This window comes from Gorilla gorilla, chromosome 7 (assembly GCF_029281585.2).
Source record: "Gorilla gorilla gorilla isolate KB3781 chromosome 7, NHGRI_mGorGor1-v2.1_pri, whole genome shotgun sequence".
In the NCBI taxonomy this organism is placed as follows: domain Eukaryota; kingdom Metazoa; phylum Chordata; class Mammalia; order Primates; family Hominidae; genus Gorilla; species Gorilla gorilla.
In genome coordinates, this window is record NC_073231.2 from 87,793,424 (window position 1) to 87,812,855 (window position 19,432).

At 47.5% G+C, this 19,432-nt stretch overlaps 1 protein-coding gene across 2 annotated transcripts; it reads left to right on the plus strand.

Annotated features, from left to right (window-relative positions):
• Positions 1–10,224: 10,224 nt before the first annotated feature.
• On the plus strand, positions 10,225–18,995 carry DUSP26 (dual specificity phosphatase 26). Of its 2 annotated transcripts, none has more exons than XM_019032883.4 (4): positions 10,225–10,583; positions 12,695–12,991; positions 16,553–16,767; positions 18,112–18,995. In XM_019032883.4, the coding sequence occupies exons 2-4, from the start codon at positions 12,771–12,773 to the stop codon at positions 18,309–18,311; spliced, it is 636 nt and encodes a 211-aa protein (XP_018888428.2). In that variant the 5' UTR covers positions 10,225–10,583; positions 12,695–12,770; the 3' UTR covers positions 18,312–18,995. The 2 variants fall into 2 exon arrangements, with proteins under 2 accessions (XP_018888428.2, XP_018888427.2); XM_019032882.4 differs by having other exon boundaries at positions 12,698–12,991.
• Positions 18,996–19,432: the final 437 nt, after the last annotated feature.

Genomic DNA, 19,432 nt, shown 5'->3' on the forward strand with positions numbered 1-19,432 from the left:
CCATTCCCAGAAAGTTGATACATAATTGTGATGCCTCAAATCAGCAAGGACCTGGATTGATCAAATCCCAAATACTAATGGTCTATACTTCAGCTCAGAATGAAAAATGGTAAAAAGGAGGAAAATAAAAAACAAAACTATCTACCCCTACATAGTTTGCTGTCTGCTTTAACAGGACTTTACCATTCCATTGTCTTCATTTGCATAACTTTGCTACCCCAAGAGACTTGTCCAAGAAGGTGAAAGTTGCAAATAACTTTCTCGTTCACTGTAAAAAATTATCAAAAGATCCAGCAACTCCAAAACACATCAGTATACAGTTTATATCCCAAGACTCTTTGAGCTCCTCTTCTCAAAATTCTTACCTTGCTGTTTCTACAAATTCTAAACTATTGTACGATGATAATTACTCAATTCTAATGAAGTCCGTGCATTGAAAGACCTATCCTAAACCAAACTTCAAAATATCAGTAAATCAGATCTTGCAATTCCTTCTGAGAATTGCTATCTGCAAAGTTAACATTCTCTCTTACTGTGATAAACAATAAACTCAGCTTTGTGATATTAAAAGGTTATCCTGATGATACTTGGGAAGCCAGCATTCCACAAGGACAATGAGAAAATTCTACAGCCAACATAAAGGGAAGGCAGATTACAACAAAGAAATGGTAAGAACCCCAGAAGAAAAGACTTCTCATTGGCAAAAATAAATGCTGGAAGACAACGAGGTAACATCTATGATGTGCTGAAAAACATAATTGGGAGCCTAAATTTCTAAACTCCAGCAAAATGTCATTCACAAGTCAGAAAAAATTTAAAATTTATAGATATTCAAGCACTTAAGAATTTACTAACAACAGTCCTTTACAAAAAGAACTACTAAATAAGAAAATAAACCTACAAGGAATGAACAGTATAAAGATATATATAAAAATGCCAAAGAATTCTTTAAAAATGCTGGTAAATCTAAATAAATACTGAGTGGGAAAAAAGTTAGAATAGCCATCATTTTTTGAGTGTTTTCAGAAACCAGCTGGCTCTCCCAGTTGAAGATAGCATATTAAAAGCAGCATTTAATTCTGTTTCTTCCTGAAACTTCATAAAAATGACAGTAGATTTTATATAGACAGATATAAGTATCTATATATACATATATTTATCCATATATATTTATACATATATAAATGTATATGCATATATATATTCCATGAGAATGAAAAGAACAGAAAATCTTTTAATAGCAACAAAATGTTGGAAGCTGAAAAGCAAAAAGAAAGTCACTTGGGGAATATTGACAATCAATGTGACTTACACCACAGGCATATCCAAAAGGCTCAGGAACTGGCGACACTGTTACCTCTGGAAGCACATATAAGGATGTGTAACCCAGACTTATCTGCAAATCTGTTTAAATTAAACCCCCAGATCTCTAATCACTGCCCAGTCAGGCAACTGTTCCTGCCCTACACCAGCATATGATTGTAGGTTTATTCTCTGAAAAAGTGAAACAAAGGATCTCTTGATTAGGGGGATACTAGGCATATTTGAGCATAATGTTATTCTAAAGCAGGATCCCCAAAAGATAAATAAATAAAAACTTAAAAATAAAAACCAGAGAAGGCCCAGGAAACAGGACATTCAGAAGCAAAAAGAATTCCCAGCATGAGAGTAAAAGATTCTAATCTCCAGGGTGATCAAGCTTTATACTAGTGTAGACGGCAACCAGTCCAGATGAGGGTAAGTCAGAAGGCTCCAGAAAGGACTTAATGAAAAAAATGATATTAAGAAAACAACTATATTTACCAAGAAAACATTTAAGCAATTGGGAAAGAATATGGGGGCTGAATTACTGAGACATTCATTGAAAATTAAGCAAACAAACAAAAAATAATTATTTACTGATGGGAAGACAGAACATTATGCAGGAGAAGAAATCATGGCATATGACATGATTCAACTGTGAATAACAATTGTATAGTTTTTAATATTCTAAACACTGAATATTTATATAACAAAATTATGATATAGTTATATAAGAAAAAATAGGTGGCTGAGCATGGTGGCTTATGCCGTAATCCCAATACTTTGGAAGGCCAGGACAGGAGGATAGCTTGAGGCCACCAGCCCAGGCAACAAAGCAAGACCATGCCTCTATAAAATCTAAAAAAAAAAAAAAGAAAGAAATATATATAGCTGGTCACCTGTAGTACAAGCTACTTGTGGGGGCTGAGGCAAGAGGATTGCTTAAGCCTGGGAGGTCAAGGCTGCAGTGAGCCAAGATTGTGCTACTGAACTCCAGCCTGGATGACAAAGCAAGACCTTGTCTCCAAAAAGAGAAAGAGAGAGAGAGAATGGAGGAAGGAAGGAAGGAAGGAAGGAAGGAAGGAAGGAAGGAAGGAAGGAAGGAAGGAAGGAAGGAGAAGGAAAAGGAAGGAAGGGAAGGAAGAGAGGAGGGAGGAGGGAGGGAGGAAGAAGGAAGGAAGGAAGGAAAAAAGGGAAGGAAGGAAGGGAAGGAAGGAAGGATGGCAGGGAGAAAGAAAGAAACAGAAAAAGAAGAAAGAAAAAAGAAAGAAAAGAGAAAGAAAGAAAGAAAAGAAAGAAAGAAAAAGAAAAAGAAAGAAAGAAAGAAAGAAAGAAAGAAAGAAAGAGAGGTGCAGAGAACAATACCCCAAAGTATGGTGCTTTGGCATGCTGAGCACTTTTAAATTAAAGGAAATTAGAAGGCCTCAGAAGCTGCCTCAGAACAAAGGACTTCCTAACCCTCTCTTATTGCCCCCCAACCCACCCTCCAGCACAGGGAGAGTCTCTCAGAAATTTTCTTATCTGAATAAGATGATATTTTCCAAAAAAAATGCAATTGTCTTAAGACCCCCTCCCTAAGAATCTCATCAAATAACCAGGAAATATTAACCAGAAGAGAAGAGACAAGAGAAGAAACAAGAATAAAAGTCATCACCACTCTCAGACAGACTTCTCCTCTATTCTTCTGAGGGCAGCTCTGAGAGATTACCTAAGAGACTTCACCTGCATAATAAGACAACCTTTGATCACAGTGTAGTTCCACCCCTCACCTTTCCATAACTTACCAGTCCCATTCAGTTTACTCACCCAATCATTTTAAAACTATTGTCTGCTCTTTGGACCCATTCATTTCCCCTGAAAATTATTTACTACTCTTCACAATTGCTCACATTTCCCCCACCTCCCTCTCCCCTATGAAGAGGGTATGTAAGTTTCAACCATCTGGGGCTGGGTGAGGTGGCTCATGCCTGTAATCCCAGCACTTTGGGAGGCCAAGGCAGGCAGATCACCTGAGGTCAGAAGTTTGAGACGAGCCTGGCCAACACGATGAAACCCCATCTCTACTAAAAATGCAAAAATTAGCCAGGTGTGGTGGCACCTGCCTGTAGTCCCAACTACTCAGGAGGCTAAGGCAGGAGAATCGCTTGAACCTGGGAGGCGGAGGTGGCAGTGAGCTGGGATCGCACCACTGCACTCCAGCCTGGGCGACAGAGTGAGAGTCTATCTCAAAAAATAAAAAAATAAATAATAAAAATAAAGACTTACACAGAAGGGAGATAAAGATAGAAATCTGCATCCCAAAACAAGAATGATATATTCTTTTCAAGCATGTATGGAACATTTACTAAAATTGGCCACATAAGAAGCCACTAAAAAAGTCTCAACCAATTTCATGAAACTGACATTTTAAAATTAATTCATGGCCAGGCACAGTGGCTCACGTCTATAATCCCAGCACTTTGGGAGGCCGAGGCAGGTGGATCACGAGGTCAGGAGATTGAGACCATGCTGACTAACACAGTGAAACCCCTTCTCTACTAAAAATACAAAAAATTAGCTGGGCATGGTGGCGGGCACCTGTAGTCCCAGCTACTCGGGAGACTGAGGCAGGAGAATCGCATCAACCCGGGAGGCGGGGCTTGCAGTGAGCCAAGATTGTGCCACTGCACTCCCCCCTGGGTGACAGAGCGAGACTCCATCTCAAAAAAAAAAAAAAATTAATTCGTACTGATTGCAGAGAATTTGGGAAATATAGACAATTTAAAGGACAAGATTAGAAATGGTCTGAGGTGGGGTGTGGTGGCTCACACCTGTAATTCCAGCACTTTGGAAGGCCAAGGTGGGCAGATCCCTTGAGCTCAGAAGTTCAAGGCCAGCCTGGGCAACAAGGCAAGACCCCCATCTCTACAAAAAAATATAAAATTTAGCTGGGCATGGTGGCAAGCACCTGTAATCCCAGCTACTTGGGGGCTGAGGCAGGAAGATCGCTTGAGCCTGGGAGGTCGAGGCTGCAGTGAGCCAAGATTATGCCACTGCATTCCAACCTGAGTGACAAAGTAAGACCCTGTCTCAAAAAAAAAAAAAAAAAAAATCTGAAATCTAGCCAAGCATGGTGGCTCCTACCTATAATCCCAGCAATTTGGGAGGCCAAGGTAGGAAGGTCACTTGAAGCCAGGAGTTCAAGACCAGCCTGGGCAACATAGAGAGACCCCATCTATACAAAAAATCATCATAATAATAACTGGGTGTGGTGGTGCCTCCCTGTAATCCCAGCTATTTGGGAGGCTGAGGCAAGAGGATCCTTTGAGCCCAGGAGATTGAGGATGCAGTGAGCCATGATTGCACCACTGCACTCCAGCCTGGGTGACAGAGCAAGTCCCTATCTGAAAGCAAACAAAATTATCTGAAATCCTATTCTGGCTACAGTTTACCTCTTTTAATATTTGACATACTTCTTTTCAGTCTTTCTCAAGATGTGTATTTAGGAATTTTTTTTTCTATCTCCTTGTTGTTGCTGTTGTTGCAATACTGAGATTTACTGTATATTCGTTTTGTATCCTGTTTTGCAAATAATAATTCTATTTTATTACCACTAGAGGAGCACTAGTCTCCCTTACAAAGTTATGCTAATGGAAAGAATTTCTGCTCATGCAACAGTGTGTGGTCCTTAGAAGAAAGCTAATATTTAATATTAACAGTGTTAAGATGGTTTCACCCCCAGGTAAATCAGTAGGAAAATGGAGCGGAATGCATTGGTGGAAAGGTGAAGGACAGAAGTGGAGTTGAAGCAAAACCAGATTCTCACTCTACACAAAAGACCAGCGTGCCTGTCTCCCCAGTTCAGAGCCAGCAAGAGCCCCACTAACACCACCACCCGCTTGGTACCTGAAAGAACTGACACAAAGCACACGCAAGGACGTGGAGGAAAGCAGGAGTTAAACAGTCAACAAAAAAAAGCTGAAGAAGGTTTGGGACTGGGAAGATGCAGATTTAGAAAAATAACATTATGAAAATGGGCACCCTTGAAGAACATTCTGTGCCCCTCGTCCTCTCACATTATTTATTCCATCACCAAATAAAGTAACAGCTGTCGGTCCTCTGCTATCTGAAGCATTAGGTGAAAGTGCTGTTTCACCCAGCAGCAGATTTCAGGGTGCGCCAGCCCAGGAGGGATGGGCATGGCGGTATCTGGCGTGTGGTTTGGAGGAAGCGCTATCCTCTACTTAGGAGGAAGGATTACAGAGCAGCAGGGAGCTTCTCCAGAGATTGAAGAGGCTGCTGGTCCCAACCTTCTGTACGCATCGCACCTCGCAGATCCTGCCACGGGGAGCCACATCCCCGAAGGGACAAAGCCAGGAGAGTCGCTTGAGAATGATTCATGCCATTTCTGTTAAATGCCTGGCACACAGCAGGACTTGATACATTTTAACAACTACTCTTCTATTTTCTTTAAGTCTACTACAGTGGTTTGAGGCACAGGCTTTGGTTTAAAATAGTTCTAGGTTGAAATCCATGCTCAAATTCCACTCATTAGCTCTCTGGCCTCAGAGCGGATTTACCAGCAGCACTCTAAACCTGTTTCCTCAACTGTAAAATTGAATTAATTAAATCTATTTATGGGATTGAATTCGCTAATGTATATAAAGCCCAGCCCATAACTAAATGGTAGCAGTTAGAATTGACCTTTAACATATGCCATATTTTGATGGTCATTCTTGTTTTTTCTTTTTCCCCACATTCTATTTTTGAACACCTCCCTGTCTGTATATTTATTTAATCATTTCCTTCAAAACTATTTTGAAATCTATCTTTTTTTTTTTTTTTTTTTTGAGTCACCCAGGCTGGAGTGCAGTGGCACAATCATGACTCACAGCAGCCTCAAACTCCTGGGCTCCAGCGATCTTCCCACCTCACCCTCCTGAGTAGCTAGGACTACAGGTGCGTGCCACCATGGCCAGCTAATTCTTTATTTTTTGTAGAGTCATGGTCTTACTATGTTCCCTAGGCTGGTCTCCAACTCCTGGCTTCATGAAATCCTCCCACCTCGGTCCGCCAAAGTGTTGGGATTACAGGCACACGAGCTGCAGTTCCTGGCCCTATCTTTATCTTTCCACAGCCTTATTTTTCCATCTCTAATCTGTTCATCCCAGCATAGTGTATCCATTCTTGCTTCTAGTACAGGCAATATGAATTTAAATAAGTGTATAAATAAGTGAAACAAATATAGCTCATAGGTCCTTTGATGGAAGTGTATATGAGCACAAAGAAGGAAATGGACAAATAAGAGTGGATCCAGGCTGGGCACAGTGGCTCACGCCTGTAATCCCAGCACTTTGGGAGGCCGAGGCAGGCAGATCACTTGAGGTCAGGAGTTTGAGACCAGCTTGGCCAAGATGGCGAAACCCTGTCTCTACTAAAAATACAAAATTTAGCCAGGCACGGTGGCACACTCTTGTATCCCAGCTACTTGGGAGGCTGATGCAGGAGAACTGCTTGAATCCGAGAGGTGGAGGTTGCAGTGAGCTGAGACTGAGCCACTGCACTCCAGCCTGGGTGACAGAGCAAGACTTCATCTCAAAAAACAACAAAAAAAAGAGTGGATCCAGGCAGGGCACGGTGGCTCACACCTATAATCCCAGCACTTTGGGAGGCTGAGGCAAGTAGATCATGAGGTCAGGAGCCCAAGACCAACCTGGCCAACTTGGTGAAACCCCGTCTCTACTAAAACTACAAAAAATTAGCTGGGCATGGTGGTGCATGCCTATAATTCCAGCTACTCAGGAGGATGAGGCAGGAGAATTGCTTGAACCCAGGAGGCAGAGGTTGCAGTGAGCTGAGATCGTGCCACTGCACTCCAGCCTGGGCAACAGAGCAAGACTTGGTCTCGAAAAAAAAAAAAAAAGAGTGAATCCAAAAAGGCTTTACAGAGGAAACGATTCTCCAGCCTAGTCTTGAAACACTGAAGTTTCAAATAAGATAGCCCTGGGTTTGAACCTGTGTCCTGCCACACACTAGATGTGGATGAGTTAACTAATCTGACCAAATGTCAGTCTCTCTCAGGTATTCAATCAGAATGATGACACCAATTTAATACATGGGTGAGATAAAATGAGCTGATTGGCAGGGCATGGTGGCTCTGGCCTATAATCCCAGCACTTGGGAGGCTGAGGCGGGCAGACCACCTGAGGTCAGGACCTTGAGACCAGCCTGGCCAACATGGTGAAACCTAATCTCTACAAAAAATACAAAAATTAGCCAGGTGTGGTGGCATGCACTTGTCATCCCAGCTACTCAGGAGGCAACACACAAGAATTGCTTGAACTGGGGAGGCAGCAGCTGCAGTGAGCCAAGATCACACCACTGCACTCCAGCCTAGGAGACAGAGCAAGACTCTGTCTTAAAAAAAAAAAAAAAAAAAGAAAAAAAAATCGCCAGGCATTGTGGCATGCACCTGTATAGTCCCAGATACTTAGGAGGCTGAGGCAAGAGGATCGTTTAAAAAAGGATCATTTAAGCCCAGGAGGTTGAGGCTGCAGTGAGCTATGATTTTACCACTGCGCTCCAGCCTGAGACCCTGCCTCAAAAAAAAAAAAAAAAAAAAAAAAAAAAAGAAAAGAAATCAAGTGGGCTATAGATCGACTCATGAAAATGATCCTCACGGATATGTCAGTCCCCAGGTAATTTCTATAATTACCCATAAACAGCTGTACACATTGTCTGTGGTGTACCTTAAACTGTATTTTCCCAGCTTTTTGAAAAAAGTGTAATGCAGGGTTGAAACAGAAGTCTTGTCAAAGACTGAGATCAGCTTTACCTACAACATCCTCTCAACCTACCAATCTTGAAGACTTTTCACTTAAAATGACATTAATCTTCACCTGAGGTCAGGAGTTCGAGACCAGCCTGGCCAACATGGAGAAACCCTGTCTCTACTAAAAAATACAAAATTAGCCAGGCGTGGTGGCGCATGCCTGTAATCCCAGCTACTTGAGAGGCTGAGGCAGGAGAATCGCTTGAACCCAGGAGGTGGAGGTTGCGGTGAGCTGACATTGCACCATTGCACTCCAGCCTGGGCAAAAAGAGCAAAACTCCGTCTCAAACAAACAAACAAAAAAAAGATATTGATCTTGTAAGTGCTCTTTCACAATTCCTTTTATGATAATGTTTTAACTAGGTTTTCCTGGATGCGCAAATTAAAATCTCAAATTTCTCAGGTCAATTCCTTGGGGCTTTTTGTTGTTTGTTTGATTGTTTGTTTTCGCTTTTGTTTGTTTGTTTGTTGAGATGGAGTCTCGCTCTGTCGCTCAGGCTGGAGTGCAGTGGCGTGATCTCGGCTCATTACAACCTCCACCTTCCATGTTCAAGTGATTATCCCACCTCAGCTTCCCAAGTAGCTGGGACTACAGGCGCCTGCCACCACGCCCGGCTAATTTTTGTTTTTTAGTAGAGACGGGGTTTCACCATGTTGGCCAGGCTGGTCTCGAACTCCTGACCTCAGGTGATCCGCCCACCCTGGCCTCCCAAAGTGCTGGGATTACAGGTGTGAGCCACCATGCCCTGCCTCTTTGTTTTAAATGACAAGGATTTCATTTCTTATTTAAACTGCTGTACCACAAGGGACAAGGAAAAGTGAAAAGAATTTTGTTTCTCTAGAGAAAAAAAAAGGCTAGGAGGTACATTAAACTTGGATGGCAGCCTGTCATGGAACCTGCGGATTGGTCACATTGGCCAGTACTTTCTCTAACCCAGAGATCAAAACCTGATCTGCTACCACTGCTGGGAATGGAGTCAGTCCTGGTTTCAGCTATAGCTGACACCATCAGCTTCAATCTGAGCCAACCTACTTTCTGTCTTTCTTCTAGCAGACAGCCAGAGTTCAAGCCAGCCTAGTTCTCAACAGCATCATCTGCTAACATTTATCATCTCCCCCACTTCCCTCTCACACAATAAGGTAGGCACTGGGGAAGGTAGCACAATCCCTGCCTTCAAAGTGCTTACAATGTTGGTGCTTACAATAAAAATGCCGATCAAGTGAATATGTCACTAGAAGGCAGCACATGAGAAATTAATATGAAGATGGCCGGGCACAGTGGCTCATGCCTATAATCTCAGCACTTTGAGAGAAGGTGGGTGGATCACCTGAGGTCAGGAGTTCAAGACCAGCCTGGTCAACATGGTGAAACACCGTCTGTACTAAAAAACAAACAAACAAAGAAAAAATATATACAAAAAATTAGCCAGGCATGGAGGCGGGCACCTGTAATCCCAGCTACTTGGGAAGCTGAGGCAGGAGAATGGCTTGAACCTGGGAGGCAGGTTGCAATGAGCCAAGATTGCGCCACTGCACTGCAGCCTGGGTGACAGAGTGGGACTGCATCTCAAAAAAGAAAGAAAGAAATATGAAGATGAATGTTTTGAGAGTCTGGGGAAAGTGAAGTTCGCTATGAGCTGAGCTGGTGGAAATGGCTTCCTGAATGAAGGAAATCCATGGAGCCTTCTCCATTTTGTGGGAGGCACTGGTTTAGAGAGTGGTTAAGGACATAAACTGCAAAGCCAGGCTGCCATTGTTTGAACAAGCTCAGCTCTGCCAGTAACGAGCTGTGTGACCAGGGCAGAGTACCTAGCCTCTCTGTGCCTAGGTAGCCTCCTCCCTAAAATTAGGACAATAGTAATTATGTCTCCCTCATAGACTTGTGGGGAGTATAAAATGCCTTAAGCTAAATGAAGCACATGGCATATAATGAAGGCTAATGGGGGCTTCGGACCATTGTTCTTTATGACACGGTTTCTTGAGACCGAGGCATGTACAAGCCAGTGCACAGAATCGTGTCTATGTAATTAGTTAATTCTGTCTGGGAGGAGTGTGTGTGTTTAAGACAGTGCCTGGGATGACTTATAATGTAATCTTTAGGCAAAACGCTTTGTAATTGGTGCAGCTCTGAGAACACACGCATGCATTCCAGGCGGTGCTGCTGGGGCTCGGCGGGGCTGTGTCTGGTCTGCAAGGCGCGCGGGCTCGTGGGGGGTTGCTGGGGAGCCCACGCTGCCTGGCGACTCGGGCCACCGAATGTGAGACCGAGTCCCTGTATGTCACCAGCGCACACGCTGATTTGAACCCTGCTTCAACGTGTGTGTCATGGCTTAAAAATAGCTGCTAATCTGTCAACCTGTCTTGGGCAGAAACAGCGGCGGCGACAGCAGCAGGAGCGTCATGGCCGTGGCGCTGTCTGCGCCGGCGATCCGCCTTTCGGACTGAGGCCCAGCGCAGCGCTTGCAAAGAGGTAGAGGGGCTGCGGCGGGCCTTCGCCTTCCCAGCTGGCTCTCCACGCTGGGGAGAGGCGCCCAGCTAGGGGCGACGGGGGAGGGAGGGGACCGGGAAGCGGGCACCCGAGCCCAGCGAGCCAGCCTCTCTCTCCCGGGCGCCCTCCCTCCGCGCGCGGGGCCCGGCTGCCAGGCTGGCGAGGACTGGGGCGACAGCCATGGACCTGTTACAAAGGCGACCGCAGGCGGAGGGAGGGAGCGGCGGGCCAGGGCCCCTGGAGCCGACGGATGGGATTGGAGAATGCCCAGGGCTGTATCCCGGGACAGAAAGGGGCTTCTGCATCCCCCGGGAAAAACAGCCCCACGGAGATCCTTCTTAGACCTGGGCTCCTTCACGCTTCCCCCATCCCATTCATCATCTCGTAGACAGCAGACGCTCTAAGAGGAAAGGTTGTATTGCAATAAAGTAATGGGGTCTTTAGGCCTGGGTGCAAAGGTAGAAGAAGATGATGGTGATAGTGATGGTGGTGATGGTGGTAGTGATGATGGTGATGGTGATGGTGGTGGTGGTGATGGCTGTAGTGCTATATTTCTGTGCTCCTTCCGGACCCAGCCATTGAAAACTGTCTCTCTCCCTAAACACCCTAAGATCCAATCTTCCCTCACCAATCCTGGTCCTAAAACCCCTGCTTCTAATGCCTTGTAAGTGCTTGGTTTCTCTTGGCACTGGAGCAAGGGAGAGCTGGGCCCTGTCTAGGGGTGTGAGATGGGGACAGAGCATGGGCAGGGACAAAGATGGCCTCTCACTGCTGGTCATAGAGTTGAAGTCCCCCTGGCAGGAGGCCAGGAAGGGAGTGGAAGGGGATTCTGCAGGCTCCAGGACCTCCTGCTTTCAAACAGGCAGGACCACAGGTGTGAGAGGATGGGGAGGGAGGGGGAAGGGGCCTTGCCATTGTTGCCTCCCTGCCTGAAGGTCCCAGGGCAAGCCTCAAACGCTGGTCCTTCCCAGCTCTGCAGCTCAACAGGTAATCTGAGACACACCTGCTAAGCCCCTCGTTATTGACCTCGTGTTTTGTAGGGTCACTTGACTCCAACAGCCATACGGTTGGTAATTCTAAGCCTCTGAGCCCCTGGACCTGGCAGGATCCTTCATTTTTCCCTTTCCTTCCTGCTTTCTAGGCCCCCACCACCCACCCCTGTCCCCCCTCCCCTCAAGACACACACAGACAAAACACTCCAACCCTGCGTCAATTCCCCCACCATCCACCTCTGTCACCCTCCCCTCAAGACACACACAGACAAAACACTCCAACCCTGCTTAGATTCAGAAATTCTCACATTAGAGCTGAGATCTGATCAGTAATTTCCTAATGCTGATCCAAGGAGGGTGGTTTGCCTGTTGTGCACATAGATTGGTGCCTTCTTCCATAAGCTCATGCATTCAGCAAGTATTTATTTTTCGCAAACTTACTCTTCCTCTTTATTGCTATTCTCCACTCACCCCATCCCACCCCCACCACACCCTTCCCATAGCAGGTTTATCTCTGAGGCAGTGGCAGGTCATGAAGGGGTTAAAGTCTAACTCTGGCACAGAGATGGCAGGCCTGACATGCCTCATGGCCTCAGCTGCTGTTGTCTCCCTGCTAATTCTCTCTGGATGGGTCTAAAGTTACCCCTAACCCCATCCCAGCTCCCTAGGCTCTCTGCCGATAGCCCCAGGCAGATGAGACCCAGATTCCAGCTGGCAAGATCCCCAGCAGTGGGGACAACCACCCAAGTGCCGTGTGTGCGCGCGCGCGCGTGTGTGTGTGTGTGTGTGTGTGTGTGTGTGTGTGTGTGTATGCGTGCTGGCAGTGGGGGTGGGGTGATGGAGCTGAAACCTAGCAGCTGGGCAGCTCCCTCTCCCCGTAAACAAGGACATGTGACTCTCCCACCTCGTTGCGTGGCAGAGCCAAAGAGCTGAGCAAAAGGAGCTGCTGCAGCTTGAAGAAAAAGCCACCCCTGAAGGCTCCCGCCAGAGCCAGGCTTACCTTCTCTCCCTCGAGAATCTTCTCCCGAAGGACCAGCCCAGGGAAGGGAAGTAGCTGCTCTGGACTCACTCAAGTGTGTCTCACACCCCTTCCTCTTCCAGCAGCAGCTACCTGGCAACTGAACCCATCATTGCCACAGCCACTCCTGCAGCTGCCACGGTTTCTGCCACCTCTAAGATGTGCCCTGGTAACTGGCTTTGGGCTTCTATGACTTTTATGGCCCGCTTCTCCCGGAGTAGCTCAAGGTCTCCCGTTCGAACTCGAGGGACCCTGGAGGAGATGCCAACCGTTCAACATCCTTTCCTCAATGTCTTCGAGTTGGAGCGGCTCCTCTACACAGGCAAGACAGCCTGTAACCATGCCGACGAGGTCTGGCCAGGCCTCTATCTCGGAGACCAGTATGTATCGGGCAGACTGGGCCCACGGTAGAGCGTGTGTGTGTTTGTGTGTGTAAGAAAGGAGAAGGGTGGCAGACAGGCATGCAGTGGTGTCATTGGTTCCTGGTTGAAGATTGAGGGGATAGGGCACATGGGCCAAGAGTAGCGGCTGCAGGTTTGGGAGAGTTTGGCCAGGATTATTGAAATTCCCAACTCTGGCCAGTCACAGTGTCTCTTGCCTGTAATCCCAGCAGTTTGAAAGGCTGAGGCAGGAGTATCTAGAGTACAGGAGTTCTAGACCAGCCTGAGCAACAAAACCAGACCCCATCTCTACTTATTATTTTAAAATAAAATAAATAAAATAAAAATACCCAAGTCTGGACAGAAAGACTCTGTTCCAGTAATAATATCATTCATGTATCACATATTTATTATTACATGCCAGTGCTACATACCAGGCACAATAGATGACTTTTCTGACCTTCCATCTATTGTGCAATGTCTCTGGGAAAAGGCAGCCACTGGAAGCCAGGAGCAGTAGGTAGGAAGCTGCAGTGGTTTCTCTTGAGACCAAGCAAAGTGGCAGTGTCTACAGAGATTCTGCAATTTGAAGGCTATGGAGAGAAAAACATCAAAGGAAGAGCCATCCCCACTTCTCTCCCTCAAAGTTATACAAGGATTTCTTTTGCTTCTTTGGTTTGTTTTGGTTTTGGTTTCTTTCTTTCTTTTCTTTTTTTTTTTTTTTTGGAGACAGAGTATCACTCTGTCACCCAGGCTGGAGTGCAGTGGCACGATCTTGGTTCTCTGCAACCTCCACCTCCCGGATTCAAGCGATTCTCCTGCCTCAGCCTCCAGAGTAGCTGGGACTACAGGCACACACCACCTTGCCCGGCTAATTATTTTTTTGTATTTTAGTAGAGACGGGGTTTCACCGTGTTGCCCAGGCTGGTCTTGAGCTCCTGAGCTCAGGCAATCCACCTGTCTCGGCCTCTCAAAGTGCTAGGATTACAGGTGTGAGTCACCGTGCCCAGCATTGTTGTTGTTTTTGAGACAGGGTCTCACTGTTGCCCAGGCTAGAGTACAGTAGCCCAATCTCAGCTCACAGCAAACTCCGCCTCCCAGGTTCAAGCAATTCTCCTGCCTCTGCCTCCCAGGTAGCTAGGCTTACAGGCGCCCATCACCACACCCAGCTGATTTTTGTATTTTTAGTAGAGACGGGGTCTAGCCATGTTGGCCAGGCTGATTTTGAACTCCTGGCCTCAAGTGATCCACCCGCTTCAGCCTCCCAAAGTGCTGGGATTACAAGCATGAGCCACCGTGCCTGGCCTACAAGGATTTTTTTCACACACATTATCTCTCTTAATCTTCACAACAGCCCTGTGAGATAGGTATCACTCTCCCTGGGTTAGAGATGAGGAGACTGAAGCTCAGAGAAGTTGTGACTGGCCAAGGTCACACGGATTATAAGTAGCAGCGCCCGGGCTTGGAGGCTCAAGTTCAGTGCTCTTTCTGCTTAAGGAGTTTGCACTGGACAGGGCAACTCAGTTTGCCCTGAGATATGACTGTGGTGCCCAGGGGTGTCTGCCACCAAGCTGAGGGGTCTGGGCCGGATGAACACCTGAAGGTGACGTCATAAAACAGGGTAAATGTGGCCGGGCATGGTGGCTCACATCTGTAATCCCAGCACTTTGGGATACTTAGGTGGATGGATCACGAGGTCAGGAGTTCAAGACCAGCCTGGCCAAGATAGTGAAACCCCGTCTCTACTAAAAATACAAATATTAGCCTGGCGTGGTGGTGGGCACCTGTAATCCCAGCTACTCGGGAGGCTGAGGCAGAGAATTGCTTGAACCCGGGAGGTAGAGGTGGCAGTGAGCTGAGATCGCGCCACTGCACTCTAGCACTCCAGCCTAGGTGACAGAGCAAGACACCATCTCAAAAAAAAACAAACAACAACAACAACAACAACAACAACAACAAAAAAAAAAAAACCACGGTCACAGTAAATGTGAGCCATGGAATATCTGTCAAAAACACAAGACGGTTCTGGGTGTCAACAAGAGTAGAGACATAGGGGAGTTAGGTGTGGAAGTGGATGTCAGAACCATACTATCTCAGAGTGAGCAGGACCGATGAAATGAGCAGAACAATCTGCCTGACATTCATTTCCCCTCTGCAGCATCCATGGCTACATGGCCATCTCCTCTTTCTGCCTGAATACCCCAGGGACAGGAAAACCACTCTCTCGAGGTTCTCCACCCTTTCCTCAGCTAGACTCCACCATTAGAATGTACTTCCTTGTATGAAATTGAAATCAGCTGGCCAGGCACAGTGGCTCACGCCTATAATCCCAGCACTTTGGGAGGCCTAGATAGGTGGATCACAGGTCAGGAGTTCAAGACCAGCCTGGCCAACACGATGAAATCCCATCTCTACTAAAAATACAAAAATTAGCCGGGCATGGTGGCGGGCACCTGTAATCCCAGCTACTCAGGAGGCTGAGGCAGGAGATTCGCTTGAACCTGGGAGGCAGAGGTTGCAGTGAGCTGAGATGGCACCATTGCACTTCAGCCTGGGAGACATAGCAAGACTCTGTCCCCCCTCCCAAAAAAAAAAAAAGAAATCTGCTTCCCTGGGCCTTTAATTCCTTGATCCTCATTGTACCCTTGAGAACCCTACAGATCCAAGACAATCTCAATTCCAGAAAACACACTTTCAGTTTTGTTTCATTTTGTTTTGAGACAGAGTCTTGCTCTGTCACCCAGGCTGGAGTGCAGTGGCGCGATCTCGGCTCACTGCAAGCTCTGCCTCCCAGGTTCAGGCCATTCTCCTGCCTCAGCCTCCCGAGTAGCTGGGACTACAGGCGCCTGCCACCACACCCAGCTAATTTTTTCTATTTTTAGTAGAGACGGGGTTTCACCATGTTAGCTATCAGAGTCTCGATCTCCTGACCTCGTGATCCGCCCGCCTCGGCCTCCCAAAGTGCTGGGATTACAGGCGTGAGCCACCGCGCCCGGCCTCACACTTTCAGTTTTATTATGGCTATTTTTACCCCATCCCCTTAGTCTTCTCTTCTCCAGGCAAAACATTCCCTATACCTTCAACCATGGCTCACAGGACAAGACTCCAAGTCATTGACCATCTTGGTTCCTCCCTTCTGGGTCACTAGTAAGTAAAGTAGTGTCCTTAGGCCAATAGTAGGATCCAGGAGGCCAGGCATGGTAGCTCACATCTGTCATCCCAGCACTTTGGAAGGCTGAGGCGGGAGGATAACTTGAGGTCAGGAGTTCAAGATCAGCCTGGCCAACATGATAAAACCCCATCTCTACTAAAGATACAAAAATTATCCGGGTATAGTGGCATGTGCCTGTAATCCCAGCTACCCGGGAGGCTGAGGCAGGAGAATCGTTTGAACCCAGGAGATGGAGGTGGCAGTGAGCACTCTGGCCTAGGAAACAGAGCGAGACTCCATCTCAAAAAAAAATCAACAATAGGATTCAGGAAGTTAACAGGGTGTAGACAAGGGAGTCTTCCCCAACAACCTGGCTTTCCCACCCTTCCTCTAACCTCTACTCAATGCAGGGACATGGCTAACAACCGCCGGGAGCTTCGCCGCCTGGGCATCACGCACGTCCTCAATGCCTCACACAGCCGGTGGCGAGGCACGCCCGAGGCCTATGAGGGGCTGGGCATCCGCTACCTGGGTGTTGAGGCCCACGACTCGCCAGCCTTTGACATGAGCATCCACTTCCAGACGGCTGCCGACTTCATCCACCGGGCGCTGAGCCAGCCAGGAGGTAGGAGGGGAATGCTGGGAGCAGGAAAGAATAGGGTGCCTGGAATTTGGGGAAGTCCAACGGTCTGAGAGTGGAGTGAGATTTTAGTGACATGACAAAATGCTCAGGATCTTGTTAAGAAAGAAAAAAATATTATCTCAACCATTTTTTTAAAGCAATACAGAAAAAGACAAGAAGGAAATTATCAAAAATGTTAAGAGTGGCAAGTTACACCTGGGTGGCAAGATTATATGTGATCGACTTTTTCTTTTTTGTTTTTTTGAGATGGAGTCTTTCTCTGTCACCCAGGCTGGAGTGCAGTGACGTGATCTCAGCTCACTGCAACCTCCGCCTCCCAGGTTCAAGCGATTCTCCTGCCTCAGCCTCCCAAGTAGCTGAGATTACAGGTGCCCGCCACCACATCCAGCTAATTTTTGTATTTTTAATAGAGACATGGTTTCATCGTGTTGGCCAGGCTGGTCTCGAACTCCTGACCTCAGGTGATCCACCCGCCTCGGCCTCCCAAAGTGCTGGAATTACAGGCATGAGCCAATGCACCCAGCCAGCAGGAGGATTTCTTAAGCCCAGGAATTAGAGGTTGTAGTGAGCTATGATTGTGCCACTGCACTCAGCCTGAGAGGCAGAGCAAGACCCTGTCTCCAAATACATATATATATATTCAATGGTTGAGAATAACAAGCTAGAATGGTGGAGAGATTGAGGAAGGGGCCAGTAACGACAGTGTTTTCAATGGACTCATTCACGCTACTCTATGCAAAGCTGGCTCTTACATCAGTGGTGAGTCTCCACCTTTGACCCCTTTCAGGTTTATGGACACTGAGCCACTGCATGTCCCCTTCCTCTCATTCTGTCCAGGCCTCTCCCCTTTTGCCAGGGATCTGCATTCCTAACATCCACTCATCTGCACCCATTCCTGTCTTCATGCACCTGTACTTACCTGTCTTCCTCTTCCCTGTCCATGTCACCCTTTTTTTTTTTTTTGAGATGGGGTTTCGCTTTTGTTGCCTGGACTGGAGTGCAATGACACGATCTTGGCTCACTGCAGCCTCTGCCTCCTGGGTTCAAGCGATTCTGCTGCCTCAGCCTCCTGAGTAGCTGAGATTACAGGCATGGGCCATCATGCCCAGTTGATTTTTGTATTTTTAGTAGAGATGGGGTTTCACCATGTTGGCCAGGCTGGTCTCGAACTCCTGACCTCAGGCAATCTTCCCCCTTCGGCCTCCCAAAGTGCTGGAATTACCGGCGTGAGCCACCATGCCCGGCCCCATGTCACCCTTTCCCCATCCTCCTCCAAGCTGCCACAAGCAGTCTCAAAGCTCTCTCTCTCTGTGTCTCTCCTCTCAGGGAAGATCCTGGTGCATTGTGCTGTGGGCGTGAGCCGATCCGCCACCCTGGTACTGGCCTACCTCATGCTATACCACCACCTTACCCTTGTGGAGGCCATCAAGAAAGTCAAAGACCACCGAGGCATCATCCCCAACCGGGGCTTCCTGAGGCAGCTCCTGGCCCTGGACCGCAGGCTGCGGCAGGGTCTGGAAGCATGAGGGGAGGGGGAGAGAGGTCAGGCCAGGCCCGTGGGTGGGTCCCTGGCTCCCAGCTGGAGATAGGAGGCCCAGGTGGCAGGTGGCAGGAGGCCCAGATCACCCATCCTCCCCTGGGTTCAGGAGAGGCCGAGCCCCAGGCCACTGTCACTCTTTGTGGGAGGGGACGGGGAGTGAGGTTGGGCAGTGTGGTGGATGGGCACCCAGGAAGGGTTGACCAGGGAAGGAGGCAGCTAGGCTGTAGATGGAAGATGGTCCTGGGATTCAAACACCGCTGGGATCTGGCCAGGGTGCTCCCTGGGATTCACAGTCCCTTCCCCTCTTTGTGCCCAAGTGTTCCCCTCTCTCCCTCACCAAAACAAAAGGGCCATCTCTGCCTTGCACTTGTGCAGAAAGTCAGGGATACGGCAAGCATGAATGCAATGGTGTAGAGTTGTGTGAAACCCCTAGCATAGAGACAGACAGCGAAGAGATGGTGTGAAAAGCTTGCAGAACCAGAGAGAGAACCCCACAGACTTTCCACTCCAAGCACAGGAGGAGGTAGCTAGCGTGTGAGGGTTGGCACTAGGCCCACGGCTGCTGCTTGGGGCCAAAAACATACAGAGGTGCATGGCTGGCAGTCTTGAAATTGTCACTCACTTACTGGATCCAAGCGTCTCGAGGATAAATAAAGATCATGAAAAAGAAGAGTTTCTTGAAGTCATTGACAGTTTGAAAGAGTTCTAGGCCTCTCTCCTGGGAACCCCAGCCTTGCTGGAGAAAAGAACAATCCTGACTCCCTCGTATCCTCCACCAGCCTTCAAACCTCCACCAGTTCTTCTGGTGCTATTCTCCCAAGTCCAATTTCATGCTCCTACAGCGATATATTGGGCTGTTGTTTCCAGATAGTCCACAAAGGGGCAGCAGAGGACCAGAAAGTTCAGGTTTGCAACAAGCTCTGCTGCTGTTTAGAGGGCACACCCTGTACCTTCCCAGCTTTGAAAAAGTCTCTAGACCCGGCGCAGGGGCTCACGCCTGTTATCCTAACACTTTGGAAGGCCGAGTGGATCACCTGAGGTCAGGAATTCAAGACCAGCCTGGCCAACACGACGAAACCCCATCTCTACTAAAACTACGAAAATTAG

Coding starts and splice junctions, on each gene's coding strand:
- DUSP26 (XM_019032883.4), top strand. CDS start 12,771: ATGTGCCCTGGTAACTGGCTTTGGGCTTCTATGACTTTTATGGCCCGC. Junction 12,992..16,552: donor GGCCTCTATCTCGGAGACCA/GTATGTATCGGG, acceptor TACTCAATGCAG/GGACATGGCTAACAACCGCC. Junction 16,768..18,111: donor GGCGCTGAGCCAGCCAGGAG/GTAGGAGGGGAA, acceptor CTCTCCTCTCAG/GGAAGATCCTGGTGCATTGT.